The sequence below is a fragment of the Oncorhynchus mykiss genome, chromosome 4 (genome assembly GCF_057628025.1).
Source record: "Oncorhynchus mykiss isolate SJ-2025 chromosome 4, ASM5762802v1, whole genome shotgun sequence".
NCBI lineage: Eukaryota > Metazoa > Chordata > Actinopteri > Salmoniformes > Salmonidae > Oncorhynchus > Oncorhynchus mykiss.
This window is the reverse complement of record NC_143025.1, coordinates 79,513,896-79,535,474: the sequence shown is the minus strand read 5'-3', so window position 1 is coordinate 79,535,474 and position 21,579 is coordinate 79,513,896. Positions and strand designations below refer to the sequence as shown.

At 43.8% G+C, this 21,579-nt stretch overlaps 1 protein-coding gene across 1 annotated transcript in view; it reads left to right on the top strand.

Annotated features, from left to right (window-relative positions):
- Positions 1 to 21,579, top strand: part of LOC110522476 (MAM domain-containing glycosylphosphatidylinositol anchor protein 2) — a 379,869-nt gene that overhangs the window by 235,285 nt on the left and 123,005 nt on the right. The window contains exon 9 of the mRNA XM_021600903.3: positions 1,487 to 1,780. Within this exon, the coding sequence (XP_021456578.2) occupies positions 1,487 to 1,780 (294 nt within the window). The remainder of the gene's footprint in view (positions 1 to 1,486; positions 1,781 to 21,579) is intronic.

Sequence of the window (21,579 nt, the reverse complement as noted above, 5' to 3'; positions counted from 1 at the left end):
TGTTAGCTCCCCACTTAGCCTGCGGTGGGAGTCTGGGCTGCATCATGTTAGCTCCCCACTTAGCCTGTGCTGGGAGTCTGGGCTGCATCATGTTAGCTCCTCACTTAGCCTGTACTGGGAGTCTGGACTGTATCATGTTAGCTCCCCACTTAGCCTGCGCTGGGAGTCTGGGCTGCATCATGTTAGCTCCCCACTTAGCCTGCGCTGGGATTCTGGGCTGCATCATTTTAGCTCCCCCACTTAGCCTGTACTGGGAGTCTGGGCTGCATCATGTTAGCTCCCCCACTTAGCCTGCGCTGGGAGTCTGGACTGCATCATGTTAGCTCCCCACTTAGCCTGTACTGGGAGTCTGGGCTACATCATGTTAGCTCCTCACTTAGCCTGTACTGGGAGTCTGGACTGTATCATGTTAGCTCCCCACTTAGCCTGCGCTGGGAGTCTGGGCTGCATCATGTTAGCTCCCCACTTCGCCTGCGCTGGGAGTCTGGGCTGCATCATGTTAGCTCCCCCACTTAGCCTGTACTGGGAGTCTGGGCTGCATCATGTTAGCTCCCCCACTTAGCCTGCGCTGGGAGTCTGGGCTGCATCATGTTAGCTCCCCACTTAGCCTGTACTGGGAGTCTGGGCTGCATCATGTTATCTCCCCACTTAGCCTGTACTGGGAGTCTGGGCTGCATCATGTTAGCTCCCCACTTAGCCTGCGCTGGGAGTCTGGGCTGCATCATGTTAGCTCCACACTTAGCCTGCGCTGGGAGTCTGGGCTGCATCATGTTAGCTCCCCACTTAGCCTGCGCTGGGAGTCTGGGCTGCATCATGTTAGCTCCACACTTAGCCTGCGCTGGGAGTCTGGGCTGCATCATGTTAGCTCCCCACTTATTTACCATTAAAATAAACTATTACCATTATGTAGTTAGATTGGTAAAAACAAAGTCAAATTAATTGTACAATTGATTCAATAATGCATGGATGGCTGTCTGAAAAATGTTGATGTAAAAAAAAAATCCTTCTTTTTTTGCCGTGGTATCGTTTTGGTATCGTTTTGTTATCAAGTATCGTGTTGGTATTAAGTATTGTGATACTACCCTGGTATCGGTATCGAAGTCATAATTCTGGTATTGTGACAACACTAACTTACGTTTAACCCTTTTCCTGTTGGTCACCATGCTTGGTGACTTTTCATACTATTCTCTAGCTACTTTGATCCAAGCTAACAGCCATCGCTCCAACTTTCTCCGTGGCATGGTTCTCCATTACAGCAGCGTATCTTGCTGATACTCAGCTCAACTTATACTATCATTGTGTGTATGTGACCGAATACTCAACAGAGCTGCACTCAACTCAAACTCAACTCAAATCCATCGCAACATGGATGCTCATTCGCTTCACCATCCCTCCACCTCTCCCTCTGTCGACCATTCCCCCTTACCCCGCCAGCCGACTTTCTAGAGCCCCATATCAGTCCCTCCTCTGTTTTTCTCTTTCTTAGTTCCTCCCAACCTGACAGTGCCGCGGGGTAAGAGCCCCCTGGTGGTCCGGGAGGGTGACACGGTGGAGCTCGAGTGTCTGGTTTCAGGGAAGCCCAAGCCCATTATCCTGTGGTCTCGGGCCGATAAGGAAGCGCCCATGCCGGACGGGACCCTGCAGGTGGAGAGCTACGATGGGGTGTTGCGGATTGTCAACGTGTCCAGAGAGATGACCGGCTCCTACCGCTGCCAGACCAGCCAGTTCAACGGGTTCAACGTGAAGCCCAGGGAAGCTGTGGTGGAGCTCATTGTACAATGTGAGTAGAGGGTTGGTTTGAGTGTGGGGTGGGGTTTGTGTGGGTGGAGTTGTGTGGAGCATGCCTGTGTGTGTTAGTTTAGGGGTGCATTTCTGGGTTCAGCATTTCTGGGTTTGATTACAGGCTCAATGGCCAGAAACAAAGGACTTTCTTCCGAAACTTGTCAGTCTATTCTTGTTCTGAGAAATGAAGGCTATTCCATGCAAGAAATCGCCAAGAAACTAGCCTTCATTTCTCAGAACAAGAATAGATTTATGAGTTTCAGAAGAAAGGTCTTTGTTTGACCCTAGTCATAGACTGTTCTCTCTGCTACCACACGGCAAGCAGTACCGGAGCTCCAAGTCTAGTTCCAAGAGGCTTCTAAACAGCTTCTACCCCCAAGCCATAAGAATCCAGACTATTTGCATTGCCCCCCCCCCCCCCCCCCCCCCGTCTATGCCGCTGCTCCTCTCTGTTATCATCTATGCATAGTCACTTTAATAACTCTACCTACATGTACATATTACCTCAACTAAAAAGTGCCCCTGCACATTGACTCTGTATATAGTATATAGTCTCGCTATTATTATTTTACTGCTGCTCTTTAATTACTTGTTACTTTTATTTCTTATTTGTATTTTTTTTTAAACTGCATTGTTGGTTAGGGGCTCGTAAGTAAGCATTTCACTGTAAGGTCTACACCTGTTGTACTCGGAGCATGTGACTAATACAATTTGATTTGATTTTGATTTGAATGACATACCTGTGATTGTTTATGTGGCAGGTCTATCTCTTTGCCTCATTTAGACAAGACCACACTCAATGTCTATTTGCTTGTGCACACCTACAGCATGTGTGTAACAGAACATCAGCCTCAATGGATCTAATCTTTCCCACATTGATAGAAAAAAAGCTTCCAAAAGGGTTATTGGCTGTCACGATAGGAAAACCCTTTCTGGTTCCAGATGGAACCCTTTTGGGTAAGAAAAGGAGAGCTGCACGCTCTAGGAGCTCAGATGCAATAATTGAATATCTTAATAACCAATGTTTCGACAGACAAGCTGTCTTCATCAGGGTATAATTGTCACATGTGCTCCCTCTCCGGCCTCTAGGTCACCAGGCTGCTCGTTATGGCGCACACCGGTCACCAGCGTTACGCGTAACTGCGCATAATGACACTCACCTGGACTCCATCACCTCCTTGATTACCTGCCTTTTATATGTCACACTCTTTGGTGTCTTCCCCAGTCATCGTTGTTTCTGTATCTGTGTCATGTTGGTGCGCTGTTCGTGGTTCTTCTAGTGTTCGTTTATTTATTAAATATATTCGCTCCCTTAACTTGCTTCCCGACTCTCAGAGTATGTCGTTATAATAATGTCAAACTATGCGGGTCACTAGTTTATATAGTGTCAAAGGACCTACACAGGTGTCTGTAATCATGGACGGGTGTGGCAGATATAAATACAACATGTAAAAAACATGATTGGATAACATACGATCATAGATACAAGACTGTACTGCTCTCCTTTTGTTTTTCAAGTCTTCTACTCCACTACACCTGTGCGTTTCTTTCGCCTCCAGAACCCTTTTGGGTTTCATGTAGAACCGTCCGTGGAACGGGTTCTACATGGAACCAAAAGGGTTCTATCGGGAACCCAAAACATTTTCTTCAAAGAGTACTCCTATGGGTACAGCGGGTAACCCTTTTAGGTTCCAGCACCTTTCTTTCTACGAGTGCACTTTCTCTCTATCCACTCCACACGTCTGTTCCTCTCAACACACCTATCAAATCAAATCAAATCAAATTTATTTATATAGCCCTTCGTACATCAGCTGATATCTCAAAGTGCTGTACAGAAACCCAGCCTAAAACCCCAAACAGCAAGCAATGCAGGTGTAGAAGCACGGTGGCTAGGAAAAACTCCCTAGAAAGGCCAAAACCTAGGAAGAAACCTAGAGAGGAACCAGGCTATGTGGGGTGGCCAGTCCTCTTCTGGCTGTGCCGGGTGGAGATTATAACAGAACATGGTCAAGATGTTCAAATGTTCATAAATGACCAGCATGGTCGAATAATAATAAGGCAGAACAGTTGAAACTGGAGCAGCAGCACAGTCAGGTGGACTGGGGACAGCAAGGAGTCATCATGTCAGGTATTCCTGGGGCATGGTCCTAGGGCTCAGGTCCTCCGAGAGAGAGAAAGAAAGAGAGAATTAGAGAGAGCATATGTGGGATGGCCAGTCCTCCTCTGGCTGTGCCGGGTGGAGATTATAACAGAACATGGCCAAGATGTTCAAATGTTCATAAATGACCAGCATGGTCGAATAATAATAAGGCAGAACAGTTGAAAGAAACTGGAGCAGCAGCACGGCCAGGTGGACTGGTGACAGCAAGGAGTCATCATGTCAGGTAGTCCTGGGGCATGGTCCTAGGGCTCAGGTCCTCCGAGAGAGAGAAAGAGAGAATTAGAGAACGCACACTTAAATTCACACAGGACACCGAATAGGACAGGAGAAGTACTCCAGATATAACAAACTGACCCTAGCCCCCCGACACATAAACTACTGCAGCATAAATACTGGAGGCTGAGACAGGAGGGGTCAGGAGACACTGTGGCCCCATCCGAGGACACCCCCGGACAGGGCCAAACAGGAAGGATATAACCCCAACCACTTTGCCAAAGCACAGCCCCCACACCACTAGAGGGATATCTTCAACCACCAACTTACCATCCTGAGACAAGGCTGAGTATAGCCCACAAAGACCTCCGCCACGGCACAACCCAACCCAGACAGGATGACCACATCAGTGAATCAACCCACTCAGGTGACGCACCCCCTCCAGGGACAGCATGAGAGAGCCCCAGTAAGCCAGTGACTCAGCCCCTGTAATAGGGTTAGAGGCAGAGAATCCCAGTGGAAAGAGGGGAACCGGCCAGGCAGAGACAGCAAGGGCGGTTCGTTGCTCCAGAGCCTTTCCGTTCACCCTCCCACTCCTGGGCCAGACTACACTCAATCATATGACCCACTGAAGAAATGAGTCTTCAGTAGAGACTTAAAGGTTGAGACCGAGTTTGCGTCTCTGACATGGGTAGGCAGACAGTTCCATAAAAATGGAGCTCTATAGGAGAAAGCCCTGCCTCCAGCTGTTTGCTTAGAAATTCTAGGGACAATTAGGAGGCCTGCGTCTTGTGACCGTAGCGTACGTGTAGGTATGTACGGCAGGACCAAATCAGAGAGATAGTTAGGAGCAAGCCCATGTAATGCTTTGTAGGTTAGCAGTAAAACCTATCCAATGTTCTTTAGAGGACTCCCATCCACAGGAGGTTGTTAATACCTTAACTGGGGAGGACGGACTCATGTTAATGGCTGGAGTGGAATGGGTGGAATGGTTTCAAACACATCAAACATATGGAAACCACATGTTCAATTCAGACATTACAATGAGGGTCTCCTCCTATAGATCATTCCACCAGCCTACTTTGGTCCCATCCTCTATATCTGTCAGGTCTCTCAGACATAGAGGCAAAACCCCCTTCACTCCTCTCAGCCTCTTAAAGAGGAGCATGACCAGCGCTATGGCTGAGGGATGGATAGCCTAGCTACCAGCTAACAGGGACACAAAGGCACTAACATGATCCATGACTAGGGACTGTGTGTGTGAAGCTGAGAGGAGGCTGAGGAGTGGGTTATATACGCATACACACACTCACACACACATACGCATATACACACACACTCTCAGCAGGTTTCAGAACAGACCCCCAGCTCCGGTACAGTAAGATGTGACATTCAAAGATAGCTTAACGCCTAATTAGAAGAAGGCTAATTTATTCCTGCTGGTATTTATTTTGAATTCATTTATGTGCATTTGAATGGAATATTTAAAATCATAGACGAGGATTCAAAGCGGTGTCACTCATTCACAGGCATGGATGTTTTTCAGGAGAGAACAGAATGAGGGAAAGAGGGAATTTAAAGCAATCCATGCATGGAGCCAGGTGAATGCAACCAGTTTCTCTGGCATGTGATTATAGGAAATAAGGGAAACTTATGGAAAGGGTTGATTCTGTGTCTGTGTGCCATACATTCAGATTGGTCTATTGTTATTGCTGCTTTAGAGCTTTCATGGCTGGAATCCTCATTGTTGTCTCACATGACCCAGTTAGTTAGTTAGTTAGTTAGTTAGTTAGTTAGTTAGTTAGTTAGTTAGTTAGTTAGTTACTTTAGCCCTTGAATGTTCCAATCAAAACTGCCATATTTATTCTCTCTAAGCCAATAAAATACTCACTAACTAGATGATGACAAACAGGAGATTCTCCATTGAAAGGGTAGTCCAAGACCAGGCTTCATCTGTATCCAGGAACCTGTCTCTACAGTAGGTGTGTATGTGGACTTTACAGTACAGTATGAACCAGTTATAGAACAGTTATGGAGCAAACAATCACAAATAATCAATCACAAAAGGCCTAGAATGGAATTATAATGGAGAAGGAACTTAAGTAACCACAGTTCGTTTTAATTATTGTGTTATGCGTATGTTGTTATGCATCTGCGTTAAGTTAAGTAATTAATGAGTGGGCTCTGTGAGGAAAATGTATGACGTTTTGATGTGCTTTGAGGACTAAACCGTGTTAGCTTTCTCTCAGAATTGATTGTTATTATAATGCCGATGACAGGCAGCGCATATCAAAGGTTAGCGGCTGGGCTCGACGCCGCTAAGAAGATCATTCACCTCAGCTCACTCTCTCCAACAACACCTTAGCTCCTCAGGCCTCACACAGACGGGCAGCTCACATCTCCAATGCAATTTTGTGGGAAGAAGCAAACGATTAGCAGAGCATTATACTGAATATTACACAGTATATTCAGATACTTTTTGAAGCAGGTGTGTTAGTGCAGGGCTACAAAGAAACATGTCTCCCCATGGGACACACGGGGAGACACACATTGACTGACTGTCTAGATGGTTCGATAGGATCCCACTTTATAAAAGGCATCAGAGGATAATAATGGATGCAGCTCCTCTTCCCTCTATTCTTTGGTATTTAGTATTTATTAGGATCCCCATTAGCCACTGCAGAAGCAACTCTTCCTGGGGTCCACATGAAACATGACATAATACATAGTAGGGAACATTATTAGTCAAGGACTGAAATACATTTTATAATGTCACACACAGCTTACATATCAGTACATACACACAATATCTAGGTCTAATTCATAGTACAGTGCAAGTCACAATACAATATATATATAAAATGGATGTGTCTCTTCACAGTCCCCTTTGTGCAGTAAGGTGTTCTTTTATCTGTTTTTTTAATCTGGTTTAATTCCTAGCTTGGCTTTCCTTGGGGTGGTGGAGAGTTCCATGTAGCCATTGCTCAATTTAATACTGTGCGTTTCCCAGCCTCTCTTCTGGACCTGGGGACTGTGAAGAGACCTCGGCGTGTCTTGTGTTGTACCGATGAGTGTCCGAACTGTATGCCAACTGCTTGAACAGACAGTTCGGTAGCAGGGTAGATCAGTCACTCCCACTACCAGCAACAGGTCGTAATGACCCAGTCTGCCTTTGCATCGTGCGGCGGCAGCGGTGAGACGACTACTGTTCTGCACATCGTTTGTCTAAAGCAGCACAATTAGATCTGGAATAAAAGCAAACAAGATAACAAGGGAGCACTAACTCAAAGGGCTGTCCAGAAGCTTTTTAGCAACCCTCCGCAATCAATCACATTAATGAAAATATCTGTTTGGCAGTCTTGCTTATGCTTGCAGAAGAGAAGGCGTGCCATGCTTCTTCTCCTCATCAGGAAAATATGCAGCTAAAACAAAGATGAAACGATCCTAATAGAATTTGCCCATATTACAGATTTTTTATTTATTTTGTCCCTTTTAAGAGGACATGAAAAAATAGAAAATGTCCTCCGTCCTTGATGTTAAATGGCTATCCTCCTCAGACTCGACAAACTGAAAACAGCATACAGTCACTTAAAAGGTTTCATATATTCAAACAAATCTCAATTAACTATCTCGAAAGCAATTTTTTGTGGCAGTTTGGTTTCTCCTCTGAACAAAATGGAAAAATGCACGCACCTGGAGATTACGCAATAGTTTCGACGGAGGACACCGAGCGGACACCTGGTAAATGTAGTCTCTTATGGTCAATTTTCCAATGATATGCCTACAAATACGTCACAATGCTGCAGACACCTTGGGGAAACGACAGAAAGTGTAGGCTCATTCCTTGCGCATTCACAGCCATATAAGGTGACATTGGAACACAGCGCATTCAAAATCTGGCTCACTTCCTGTATGAAATTTCATCTTGGTTTCGCCTGTAGCATTAGTTCTGTAGCACTCACAGACAATATCTTTGCAGTTTTGGAAACGTCAGAGTGTTTTCTTTCCAAAGCTGTCAATTATATGCATAGTCGAGCATCTTTTCGTAACAAAAGATCTTGTTTAAAACGGGAACGTTTTTAATCCAAAAATGAAATACTGCCCCCAGAGGTTCAAGAGGTTAAGAATAATTTTCACCATGGAACACAAACTCATCTAGCTAATAAGTTGGTAAATTGTACCATTCTCCTGTGAATGAATCCATCATCCCTCCTTATTTGAACATGAGCCACACCCATGGAAACATACCATACATTCAAATGGCCTGTGCCAGTAACTGAAAATAATAATCTGAAAATTAAAATCCTACAGTGTAAGGGGTGCGTAATCGGTGGCAGGGAAGTCAGATGCAGGAGAGCAGAACATGGTAATAGCCGGAGCAGTTTAATAGCAAAACCCACAGCATAAAAATAATAAGACATTTGGATACAAAAACCCATCGTGCACCAATCAACACATGCACTAGCACTTACAATAAACAATCCCACACAAAGACATGGGGGTTAAATACACAAACAAATGATTGAGGGAATTGAAACCAGGTGTGAGGAAAAACAAGACAAAACACATGGAAAATGAAAAGTGGATAGCTGATGGCTAGAAGACCGGCGACGCCGACCTCCGAGCGCCGTCCGAACAAGGAGAGGACCCGACTTCGGCGGAAGTCGTGACATACAGTCTAATGCTTAACATCAGATAACCCAAACTAAGCTAGCAGTGTTATTAAAAGACGTATTGAAACATGTTCTCAGAATGTTATTTAATTACCTTGAAATAACCTATAATTTCTGTTCTCAGACAGTTAAAATAAAACTATTCAGAGAACCATAGTAAAATGTTCTCAGAACCTCTCTATAGCCTAAAAATGTACATTCCCAGAATAGACAAAAACGTTTAGAAAACGTTCAAATTTAAAGGTCAGGAAAGTTATGGCTTCGTTCTCTGAACCAATGGGAAATAAAAAATGTACGTCCCCAAAACTCCTAGTCACAAATGTGCTACCTGGCCACACATGTTGTTGTTTCTAGTTTTACTTTTGGCTCGGAGTGAAGATGGGACCTTCAGGGCGGAGGGATATTTTTCACTGAGGGCCTATTTCATTCATTTAACATAGGAAACAGGTCTCTGTATGTAATGTTGCCCCAGTTACATCATAAGAAACAAATGACATAGGCCCTCAGTGGAAAATATCCCTCCGTACAAAAGGGAAAATAAATAAACATAAATATGGGTTGTATTTACAATGGTGTTTGTTCTTCACTGGTTGCCCTTAGGCAAGATATGGTAGTTTATCAAAATTGGGTTTGTTTTCGAATTCTTTGTGGATCTGTGTAATCTGGAGGAAATATGTCTCTCTAATATGGTCATACATTTGGCAGGAGGTTAGGAAGTGCAGCTCAGTTTCCATCTCATTTTGTGGCGGCCTTTCTCAATAGCAAGGCTATGCTCACTGAGTCTGTACATAGTCAAAGCTTTCCTTAAGTTTGGGTCATTCACAGTGGTCAGGTATTCTGCCACTGTGTACTCTCTGTTTAGGGCCAAATAGTATTCTAGTTTGCTCTGTTTATTTTTTTATTCTTTCCAATGTGTCAAGTAATTATCTTTTTGTATTCTCATGATTCAGTTGCATCTAATTTTGTTGCTGTCCTGGGGCTCTGTGGGTCTGTTTGTGTTTGTGAACAGAGCCCCAGGACCAGCTTGCTTAGGGGAATTCTCTAGGTTCATCTACCTGTAGGTGATGGCTTTGTTATGGAAGGTTTGGGAATCGCTTCCTTTTAGGTGGTTGTAGAATTTAACGGCTCCTTTCTGGATTTTGATAATTAGTGGTTATTGGCCTAATTCTGCTCTGCGTGCATTAGTTTGTGTTTTACATTGTACAAGGAGGATATTTTTGCAGAATTCTGCATAAAAGTATTTTTAGCCAGATCCTAATTGGTATGTCAAATGTTATGTTCCTTTTGATGGCATAGAATGCCTTCTTGCCTTGTCTCTCATATCGTTGACAGCTTTGTGGAAGTTACCTGTGACACTGATGTTTAGGTCAAGGTATGTATAGTTTTTTGTGTGCTCTAGGGCAACCATGTCTACATGGAATTTGCATTTGTGGTCCTGGCAACTGGACCTTTTTTGGAACACCATTATTTTGGTCTTACTGAGATTTACTGTCAGGGCCCAGGTCTGGCAGAATCTGGGCAGAATATCTAGGTGCTGCTGTAGGCCCCCCTTGGTTAGTGACAGAAGCACCAGATCATCAGCAAATAGTAGACATTTGACATCATATTCTAGTAGGGTGAGGCCGGGTGCTGCAGGCTGTTCTAGTGCCCTCGATTGATACAGTGCCTTGCGAAAGTATTCGGCCCCCTTGAACTTTGCGACCTTTTGCCACATTTCAGGCTTCAAACATAAAGATACAAAACTGTATTTTTTTGTGAAGAATCAACAACAAGTGGGACACAATCATGAAGTGGAATGACATTTATTGGATATTTCAAACTTTTTTAACAAATCAAAAACTGAAAAATTGGGCGTGCAAAATTATTCGGCCCCTTTACTTTCAGTGCAGCAAACTCTCTCCAGAAGTTCAGTGAGGATCTCTGAATGATCCAATGTTGACCTAAATGACTAATGATGATAAATACAATCCACCTGTGTGTAATCAAGTCTCCGTATAAATGAACCTGCACTGTGATAGTCTCAGAGGTCCGTCAAAAGCGCAGAGAGCATCATGAAGAACAAGGAACACACCAGGCAGGTCCGAGATACTGTTGTGAAGAAGTTTAAAGCCGGATTTGGATACAAAAAGATTTCCCAAGTTTTAAACATCCCAAGGAGCACTGTGCAAGCGATAATATTGAAATGGAAGGAGTATCAGACCACTGCAAATCTACCAAGACCTGGCCGTCCCTCTAAACTTTCAGCTCATACAAGGAGAAGACTGATCAGAGATGCAGCCAAGAGGCCCATGATCACTCTGGATGAACTGTAGAGATCTACAGCTGAGGTGGGAGACTCTGTCCATAGGACAACAATCAGTCGTATATTGCACAAATCTGGCCTTTATGGAAGAGTGGCAAGAAGAAAGCCATTTCTTAAAGATATCCATAAAAAGTGTTGTTTAAAGTTTGCCATAAGCCACCTGGGAGACACACCAAACATGTGGAAGAAGGTGCTCTGGTCAGATGAAACCAAAATTGAACTTTTTGGCAACAATGCAAAACGTTATGTTTGGCGTAAAAGCAACACAGCTCATCACCCTGAACACACTATCCCCACTGTCAAACATGGTGGTGGCAGCATCATAGTTAGGGCCTGCTTTTCTTCAGCAGGGACAGGGAAGATGGTTAAAATTGATGGGAAGATGGATGGAGCCTAAATACAGGACCATTCTGCAAAAAAACCTGATGGAGTCTGCAAAAGACCTGAGACTGGGACGGAGATTTGTCTTCCAACAAGACAATGATCCAAAACATAAAGCTAAATCTACAATGGAATGGTTCAAAAATAAACATATCCAGGTGTTAGAATGGCCAAGTCAAAGTCCAGACCTGAATCCAATCGAGAATCTGTGGAAAGAACTGAAAACTGCTGTTCACAAATGCTCTCCATCCAACCTCACTGAGCTCGAGCTGTTTTGCAAGGAGGAATAGGAAAAAATTTCAGTCTCTCGATGTGCAAAACTGATAGAGACATACCCCAAGCGACTTACAGCTGTAATCGCAGCAAAAGGTGGCGCAACAAAGTATTAACTTAAGGGGGCTGAGTCATTTTGCACGCCCAATTTTTCAGTTTTGATTTGTTAAAAAAGTTTGAAATATCCAATAAATGTCGTTCCACTTCATGATTGTGTCCCACTTGTTGTTGATTCTTCACAAAAAAATACAGTTTTTTATCTTTATGTTTGAAGCCTGAAATGTGTCAAAAGGTCGCAAAGTTCAAGGGGGCCGAATACTTTCGCAAGGCACTATATATATGTTAAAGAGGGTGGGGCTTAATCTGCATCCCTGTCTGACCCCACAGCCTTGTGGGAAGAAATGTGTGTGTTTTATGCCTATTTTAACCGCACACATGTTTGTGTACATGGATATTATAATGTTATTTGTTTTTCCCCCAACACCACTTTCCATCAATTTGTATAGCAGACCCTCATGCCGAATTGAGTCAAAGGCTTTTTTGAAATCAACAAAGCATGATAAGACTTTGCCTTTGTTTTGGTTTGTTTGTTTGTCAATTAGGGTGTGCAGGGTGAATACATGGTCTGTCGTATGATAATTTGGTAAAAAGCCAATTTGACATTTGCTCAGTACTTTGTTTTCACTGAGGAAATGTACGAGTCTGCTGTTAATGATAATGCAGAGGATTTTCCCAAGGTTGCTGTTGACGCATATCCCACGGTAGTTAATTATTGAGGTCAGATTTGTCTACACTTTTGGGGATTGGGGTGTTGGGGAAGATGCCAGAGCTAAGGATGATGTTAAAGAGTTTTATTATAGCCAATTGGAATTTGTTGTCTGTATGTTTTATCATTTCATTGAGGATACCATCAACACCACAGACCTTTTTGGGTTGGAGGGTTTTTTGTTTGTTCTGTAGTTCATTCAAGGTAATTGGAGAATACAGTGGGTTCTGGTAGTCTTTAATAGTTGATTCTAAGATTTGTATTCCAAATAGATTGGAGAAGTGGTTTACCCACATCTCCATTTTGGATAGATAATTCTTTATGTTGTTGTTTGTTTAGTGTTTTCCAAAAAGTGGTTAGAGTCTATGGATCTTAAATTACATTGAGCTGATTTCTGACGTGCTGTTCCTTTTTTTCCGTAGTGTATTTCTGTATTGTTTTAGTGATTCACCATAGTGAAGGCGAAGACTCAGGTTTTCTAGGTCTCTATGTTTCTGGTTGGACAAGTTTCTCAATTTCTTTCTTAGGTTTTTGCATTCTTCCTCAAAACATTTGTCATTGTTGTTCATTTTCTTCAGTTTTCTGTTTGACATTTTTAGATTAGATAGGGAAGCTGAGAGGTCAAATATACTGTTAACATTTTCTACTGCCAAATTTACACCTTCACTATTACAGTGAACTGTTTTGTCCATAAAGTTGTTTAGAAGAAATTTAATTTGTTGTTGCCTAATTGTTTTCTGGTATGTTTCCACACTACATTCCTTCCATCTATAGCATTTCTTAATTTCACTCAGTTTCTTTGGCTTTGATGCCTCATGATTGAGTATTTCTCTGTTCAAGTAGATTGTGATTTTGCTGTTGTCTGATAGGAGTGTCATTGGGCTGACTGTGAATGCTCTGAGTGACTCTGGGTTGAGGTCAGTGATAAAGTAGTCTACAGTAGGGATGAGTATAGTCTCTCTCTCTCTCTCTCTCCCTCTCTCTCCCTCTCTCTCCCTCTCTCTCCCTCTCTCTCTATCTCTCTCTCTCTCTCTCTCTCTCTCTCTCTCTCTCTCTCTCTCTCTCTCTCTCTCTCTCTCTAGGTTGTTGCTGTAGTTTGGCAGGCATAACATTGCCTCAGAGTCTACCATATTGGACAGAGCTTAAAAGTAACACTGCAGAAATTCCTCCACATTGAATGATTGACATCCATTGAAGCTTTGTTGTTTCACAGCATACTATACCCCTTCTATTGCTCTCTCTCCCTCTTCCCTCCTCCCATTCTACTTCCTTCCCTCTATATCTCTTCCCTCCCTCCCCTTCTGTTCTCCCTCTCTCTCTCCCTCCCTCTCTCTCTCTCCCTCTCTCTCTTGGCCTGTCTCCCGCCGTGTGAGAGCCAGCCAATCCCTCTGAGACGTTTTTCTCGCCTGCTTCTCCAGATCGCAGCGTGAACAAGTAAGAGAGGGAGCAGGAGCAAAGCCGCCGCGTTTAGTAACTCGATCAAGGGCCGAGGTACAGTCCTCTGAAGCAAAGAGCATTAGAGGCATGATGGAAGGAGCCGAGCGGGGCCCAGTCGACAGCTTTGATATGTAAAAACCTGCATCTGTTCACTGCCCGGCTCACATTGGCCGAGCCAGAAGGGGAGGTAGGGAAGGACTCATCTCACCTCACCACAGTATCCAGGAAATATGTGTTGGCTCTACTAGAAACGCAAAGCAAAGGCCCAAATCATATCTCCAGCTGTGAAACTCTAATGTTCTTATTAAAACTCTTTATTATGTGAAGCCCTGCGACTGTGAGGAGAGAATAGAGGGAGGGAGAGAGGGATAGAGAGGAAGGAGTAGAGATGGATAGAGATCTATCCTGGCTGGACCATTGTGGTTGTCTGTCGGGATTAGAACAAATGAGTCCTCTCTCTCTCTCCCTCCCTGCCTCCATCTCGCTTTCCCCTCTCCTCTCTCTCATCTCTCTCTCTCTCCCCCTCTCTCTCTTTCTCTCTCCTCTCCTTTCTCTCTCTCTTCTCCTCTCCTCTCCTCTCCTCTCCTCTCCTCTCCTCTCCTCTCCTCTCCTCTCCTCTCCTCTCCTCTCCTCTCCTCTCCTCTCCTCTCAGCCCCTGAGCAGTGTCCCGTACTTATTTTACCAATGTCCCTGTTCTGCTGTCTGTCGTGTTCCTCTCCTCCACACCACGTTATGCTTGCCTTTTGTGCCTTTTGTGTGATTCTCGCCCCAAGCATAGCAGCGTCTCTAACTGACATACATCAAACGACACCCAGATGAGCATAAAGGGATAGAAAAGAGCAAGAAATTGACGGAATTATACGATTATTGTTTTAAATTAATTTTATTTTCTGCAACCACAAAGGCGAGAACGACAGCCCGCAGGGGCTACACACTATTTTTCTCTGACTATGCTTACTAACATGTTAATAAACCGTTTTTATAGAACAATGATGAATTGATCAGCTGCGTCGAACAAACTGTGTTGCCACAGCAGCAAAGGCCAGTGAACGTGTTGGTTGTAAACCGGAATATTGGATAGAGTCATTTACGAGCAAGTCGATGGCGGTGGTAAATCTATAGGTGATTTGGTGAAACCCACCATGCATACCGACGACTACCACATTGCCTAACGTTAATTGTATACTTTATGGCAATCTAAAAGTTAAATAACATTATGGTGACGCAGATCCTGCTGTTGGAAGTGTATTGTTTTAGTCTTCTCTGGCCCTAATAGAAGCAGTGAAGAGGAGTGTGTTCAAGCAAAGCAGCAGTGGATCTCTGCATTATTCAACAACGCATAGAGACTCATTATCAATAGTTAATTCATCATTAAATATTCCATCAGTTTGACTAGTTAATGACTGTTAGGTTCTGTATCAGAACTCAATATCAAAACACATTGGATTTCCAAAGGTTGCACCAATAAGAATGGTTCTCCTTAGATAAAAGGCCTATATTTATGTGTGTTGCGTGTGTGTATGTTTCCCAGCAGGCTGTGCAAAAGTCAATGCAGCAAGAAACACGTGACAGGTCTGTATGGTACGCGATGGTACTGTATGGTATGGTATGGAACTGTATGGAACTGTATGGTATGGTATGGGAAACTGTATGGAACTGTATGGTACGGATTGGTACGGTATGGTACGGTATGGACTGTATGGAACTGTATGGAACTGTATGGTACGGTATGGAACTGTATGGTACGGTATGGAACTGTATGGAACTGTATGGAACTGTATGGTACGGTATGGAACTGTATGGTACGGTATGGAACTGTATGGAACTGTATGGTACGGTATGGAACTGTATGGAACTGTATGGAACTGTATGGTACGGTATGGAACTGTATGGAACTGTATGGTATGGTATGGGAAACTGTATGGAACTGTATGGTACGGATTGGTACGGTATGGTACGGTATGGACTGTATGGAACTGTATGGAACTGTATGGTACGGTGTGGAACTGTATGGTACGGTATGGAACTGTATGGAACTGTATGGAACTGTATGGAACGGTATGGAACTGTATGGTACGGTATGGAACTGTATGGTACGGTATGAAACTGTATGGAACTGTATGGTACTGTATGGTACGGTATGGAACTGTATGGAACTGTATGGTACGGTATGGAACTGTATGGAACTGTATGGAACTGTATGGTACGGTATGGAACTGTATGGAACTGTATGGAACTGTATGGTACGGTATGGAACTGTATGGTACGGTATGGAACTGTATGGTACGGTATGGAACTGTATGGTACGGTATGGAACTGTATGGAACTGTATGGTACGGTATGGAACTGTATGGAACTGTATGGAACTGTATGGTACGGTATGGAACTGTATGGAACTGTAAGGTACGGTATGGAACTGTATGGTACAGTATGGAACTGTATAGTACGATATGGTACGGTATGGAACTGTATGGAACTGTAAGGTACGGTATGGAACTGTATGGTATGGTACGGTATAGAACTGTATGGTACGGTGTGGTACGGAATGCAACTGTATGGTATGGAGGGAACTGTTTGGTACGGTATGGAACTGTATGGTACGGAGTGGAACTGTTTGATACGGTATGGAACTGTATGGTACTGAATGCAACTGTATGGAACTATATGGTATGGTATAGTACTGTATGGTACGGTATGGTACGAAATGGTACTGTATGGTACGGTATGGAACTGTATGGAACTGTATGGAACTGTATGGTACGGATTGGAACTGTATGGTACAGTATGGAACTGTATGGAACTGTATGGAATTGTAGGGTACGGTATGGAACTGTATGGTACGGTATGTTACGGCATGGTACGGTATGGAACTGTATGGTACGGTATGGAACTGTATGGTACAGCATGGAACTGTATGGTACGGTATGGAACTGTATGGTACGGTTTTGCACTGTATGGTATGGTATGGAACTGTTTGGTACGGTATGGAACTGTATGGTACGTTATGGAACTGTATGGTACGGTATGGAACTGTATGGTACGGTATGGAACTGTATGGTACGGTATGGAACTGTATGGAACTGTATGGTACTGTATGTTACGGTATGGTACGGTATGGAACTGTAGGGAACTGTATGGAACTGTATGGAACTGTATGGTACGGTAGGGAACTGTATGGAACTGTATGGTACGGTATGGAACTGTAGGGTACGGAATGGAACTGTATGGAACTGTATGGAACTGTATGGTACGGTATGGAACTATATGGAACTGTTTGGTACGGAATGGAACTGTATGGTACGGTATGGAACTGTATTGTACGGTATGGAACTGTATGGCACGGTATGGAACTGTATGGTACGGTAGGAACTGTATGGTACGGTATGGAACTGTATGGTACGGAATGGAACTGTATGGTATGGTATGGAACTGTATGGTACGGTATGGAACTGTATGGAACTGTATGGTACGGTATGGAACTGTATGGTACGGTATGGAACTGTAGGGTACGGTGTGGAACTGTGAGGAATAGACATTATAAAGAGAGAGAAAGGAGAGGAAGGGAAGGAGAAAGAGCAAGATAGAGTGAGAGAGAGACAAGAATAGGCTATTGCCTGTGCCACATGGGAAGAACTGGTGAACCTTGAACCCGACCACACAAAGGGAATGGAGTCTGCCTAACACCATACCACATGGATAAGCACACACACACACACAAACACACACACACGAACACCAAAGTGGTCTCCAGCAGTGTGTTTGCGTCTACTTTATTTATGAGGCTCCCTGATGGATGTATCAGAAGTCTGAGTCGAGGGAAATGACATCTGAATGCCAAGCTTTTCCCTGAACCTGTGACATTCAGTGTCCCTGACAACATGGACACACAAACACACACGCACACACACACACACACACAGACAGACAGCAGCTATACGGAGTTTGTCAATCCTTTAGAATCACCTCTATGGTAGAGTAGGTAAATTAAGCTACTGTTGTCTTTGCAGCTCTGTGTCCCCTTCCTTCTCAGATCTGAGTGTGTCTGAGCCTGGGGAAAGGCCCTCTGTGCTCCTTACTGTTGTAATCATACACACACACATTGCTATCACACACACTGATGATGGATCACTCCTGAGGTCCACACACACACACACACACACACACACACGCACACACACACACACACACACACACACACACACACACACACACACACACACACATGCACACCAAACAAACACACACTCTCTCCACCAAACCTGCGACAGTACAGCAAACCAGCACCCTCACGACCCCACCACCTGCCCTTACTGCTACATACAGCACACAACAAACTGCAGCAGCAGCGGCAGCAGTAGTAGTAGTAGCATGCTCCCACTCAGGGGATATCAGAGATCCTCTATACCGCTTCAACCTCGTCACGCAGCTGTTCCACTGGAGAACTACTGTAGGGATGAGGGCGTAGAGCCCATGTTTAAAAGATGTTCCCTTACGTATGGAGAAACCCTTACTGTTTTCATTCTATTTGAATGGCTTCCTATTCATTTGTCTTCCTGAGCGAAATAGAACAGCACTTAGCGCAATTTGGTGTAGTGCTACTCAGGAAGCTGTGGAGCATAGGACCTGATTTGCAACCATTGTACACAAGACTACAATTTGAATGTAATAAGTGGAGATCCGGTTCAGACTCTATCCTTTAAGACTGTGTTAGTTGTTCCGTGTTTTGTAAATGCACAGGCCTACTTCGTTTGAGGGAGGAGCGGTTTGTTGTTTTTATTTGAGCTGAGATTATTAGCTGCCTGTCAGAGAGAACACAGAACACACACGAACACATGCGCACACACACACACACACACACACACACACACACACACACACGTGTAACACCAGACTACAGATTATTTTACATTACAAAACCACATAAAAATATCTAATGTTTTCCCCTCAAACATGATTTTTAAATTTATTTTTCTGTTAATTTATTATTCTGTTCACATTCATACTTAGCAGGAATCAAGTCTACCTCATACTGGTGATTTGTTTAATTTCTCACATACAGTAAGTTATTTCATTAAAACCCTGGTGATGAGAGGCTGAGTACAGGGTCCAGATTCACAAAACCTTCTTAAGAAGAAATGTCTTCTTAACTGCTATTTTCCCCTTAACTATAGACTTAAAATCAAATTGCATTAGTCACATGCGCCTAATACAACAGGTGTAGTAGACCTTAGTGAAATAGTTACAGCCCCTAACCAACAATGCAGTTTTAAAAAATATGGATAAGAATAAGAAAAAAAGTAACAAGCAATTAAAGATCCGCAGTAAAATACGCATAGCGGGACTATATACAGGGGGGTACTGATACAGATTCAATGTTGTGTCATCGGCAAACTTAATGATGGTGATGGAGTCGTGCCTGACCATACGAGTCATGAGTGAACAGGGAGTACACACCACTGAGGGGCCCCTGTGTTGAGGATCAGCGTGGCGGATGTGTTGTTACCTACCCTTATCACCTGGCCGGTGGCCCATCAGGAAGTCCAGGATCCAGTTGCAGAGGGAGGTGTTTAGTCCCAGGGTCCTTAGCTTATTGATGAGTTTTGAGGGTGCTATGGTGTTGAACGCTGGGCTGTAGTCAATGAATAGCATTCTCACATAGGTGTTCTTTTTGTCCATGTGGGAAAGGGCAGTTTGGAGTGCATTAGAGATTGCATCATCTGTGGATCTGTTGGAGCGGTACGCAAATTGGAGTGGGTCTAGGGTTTCTGGGATAATGGTGTTGTCACCCTTTCAAAGCATTTCATGGCTACAGACGTGAGTGCTACGGATCTGTAGTCATTTAGGCAGGTTACCTTAGTGTTCTTGGGCACAGGCACTATGGTGGTCTGCTTAAAACATGTTGGTATTACAGACTCGGACAGGGAGAGGTTGAAAATGTCAGTGAAGACACTTGCCAGTTAGTGTCCTTGCCAGTTAGTGTCCAAGCCCTGTGGCCTTGTGAATGTTGACCTGTTTAAAGGTCTTACTCACATCGGCTGCGGAGAGAGTGATCACACAGTCTTCCGGAACAACTGATGCTCTCATGCATGTTTCAGTGTTATTTGACTCGAAGCGATCATAGAAGTAGTTTAACTTGTCTGGTAGCTCATGTCACTGGGCAGCTCGTGGCTGTTCTTCCCTTTGTAGTCTGTAATGGTTTGCAAGCCCTGACACATCTGTCCAGCGTCAGAGCCGGTATAGTACGATTCGATCTTAGTCCTGTATTGATGCTTTGCCTGTTTGACGGTTTGTTGGAGGGCATAGCAGGATTTCTTATAAGCTCCCGGGTTAGAGTCCTGCTCCTTGATATAAGCAGATCTAGGCTTTAGCTCAGTGAGGCTGTTGCCTGTAATCCATGGCTTCTGGTTGGGGTATGTACGTACGGTCACTATGGGGACGAAGTCATCGGAGGAATCCCGGAACATATTCCAGTCTGTGCTAGCAAAACAGTCCTGTAGCTTAGCATCTGCTTTTCTGACCACTTTTTTATTGATCTAGTCACTGGTGCTTCCTGCGTAAATTTTTCTTGTAAGCAGAAATCTGGAGGATAGAATTATGGTCAGATTTGCCAAATGGAGGGCGAGTGAGAGCTTTGTATGCATCTCTGTATGTGGAGTAAAGGTGTTCCAGAGTGTTTTCCTTCTAGTTGCACATTTAACATGCTGATAGAAATTTGGTACAACGAACTTAAGTTTCCGTGCATTAAAGTCATTCAATGCTGTCTTAGTGCCAGTCTCAGTCTGTTGTGCTATGTAAACAGCTACGAAAAATACAGATGAAATCTCTCTAGGTAGATAGTGTGGTCTACAGCTTATCTTGAGATACTCTACCTCAGGCGAGCAATAACTCGAGACTTCCTTAGATATCGTGCACTAGATTTTATTTACAAAAATATAAAGTCTGCCGACCCTTGTCTCACCAGATGCAGCTGTGCGATCCTGCCGGTACAGCGGATAACCAGCCAGCTGTATGTTGATTTTGTTGTCGTTCAGCCACGACTCCGTGAAGCATAAGATATTACAGTTTTGAATGTCTCGTTGGTAGTTTAATCTTCCCGCTAGGTCATCGATTTTATTCTCCAAAGACTGAATGGAAAGAAGTGGGGGTTTATTCGATCACCTACGAATTCTCAGAAGGCAGCCCGCCCTCTGGCCCCTTTTTCTCTGCCTCCTCTTCACTCAAATCCCAGGGATCTGGGCCTGTTCTCGAGAAGCAGTATATCATTCTCGTTGGGCTCGTCAGACTCGTTAAAGGAAAAGAAGGATTCTGCCAGTCCATGTTGAGTAACTGCAGTCCTGATGTCCAGAAGTTATTTTTGGTCATAAGAGACGGTGGCGGCAACATTATGTACAAAATCATTTTAAAAATAAGTTACAAACAATGCAAATTTGGTTGGAGACACGTAAAACGTCAGCCTTCTTCTCCAGCGCCATTGTTACGATTTAAGAAGACAGTTAAGCAAAGATCATTAAATCTTGAGATATTTTTAAGGAATTGCACTTATGAACTAACTTATGAACTTCTTATTTTATTTCTCAAGAAGCTTCTTAAG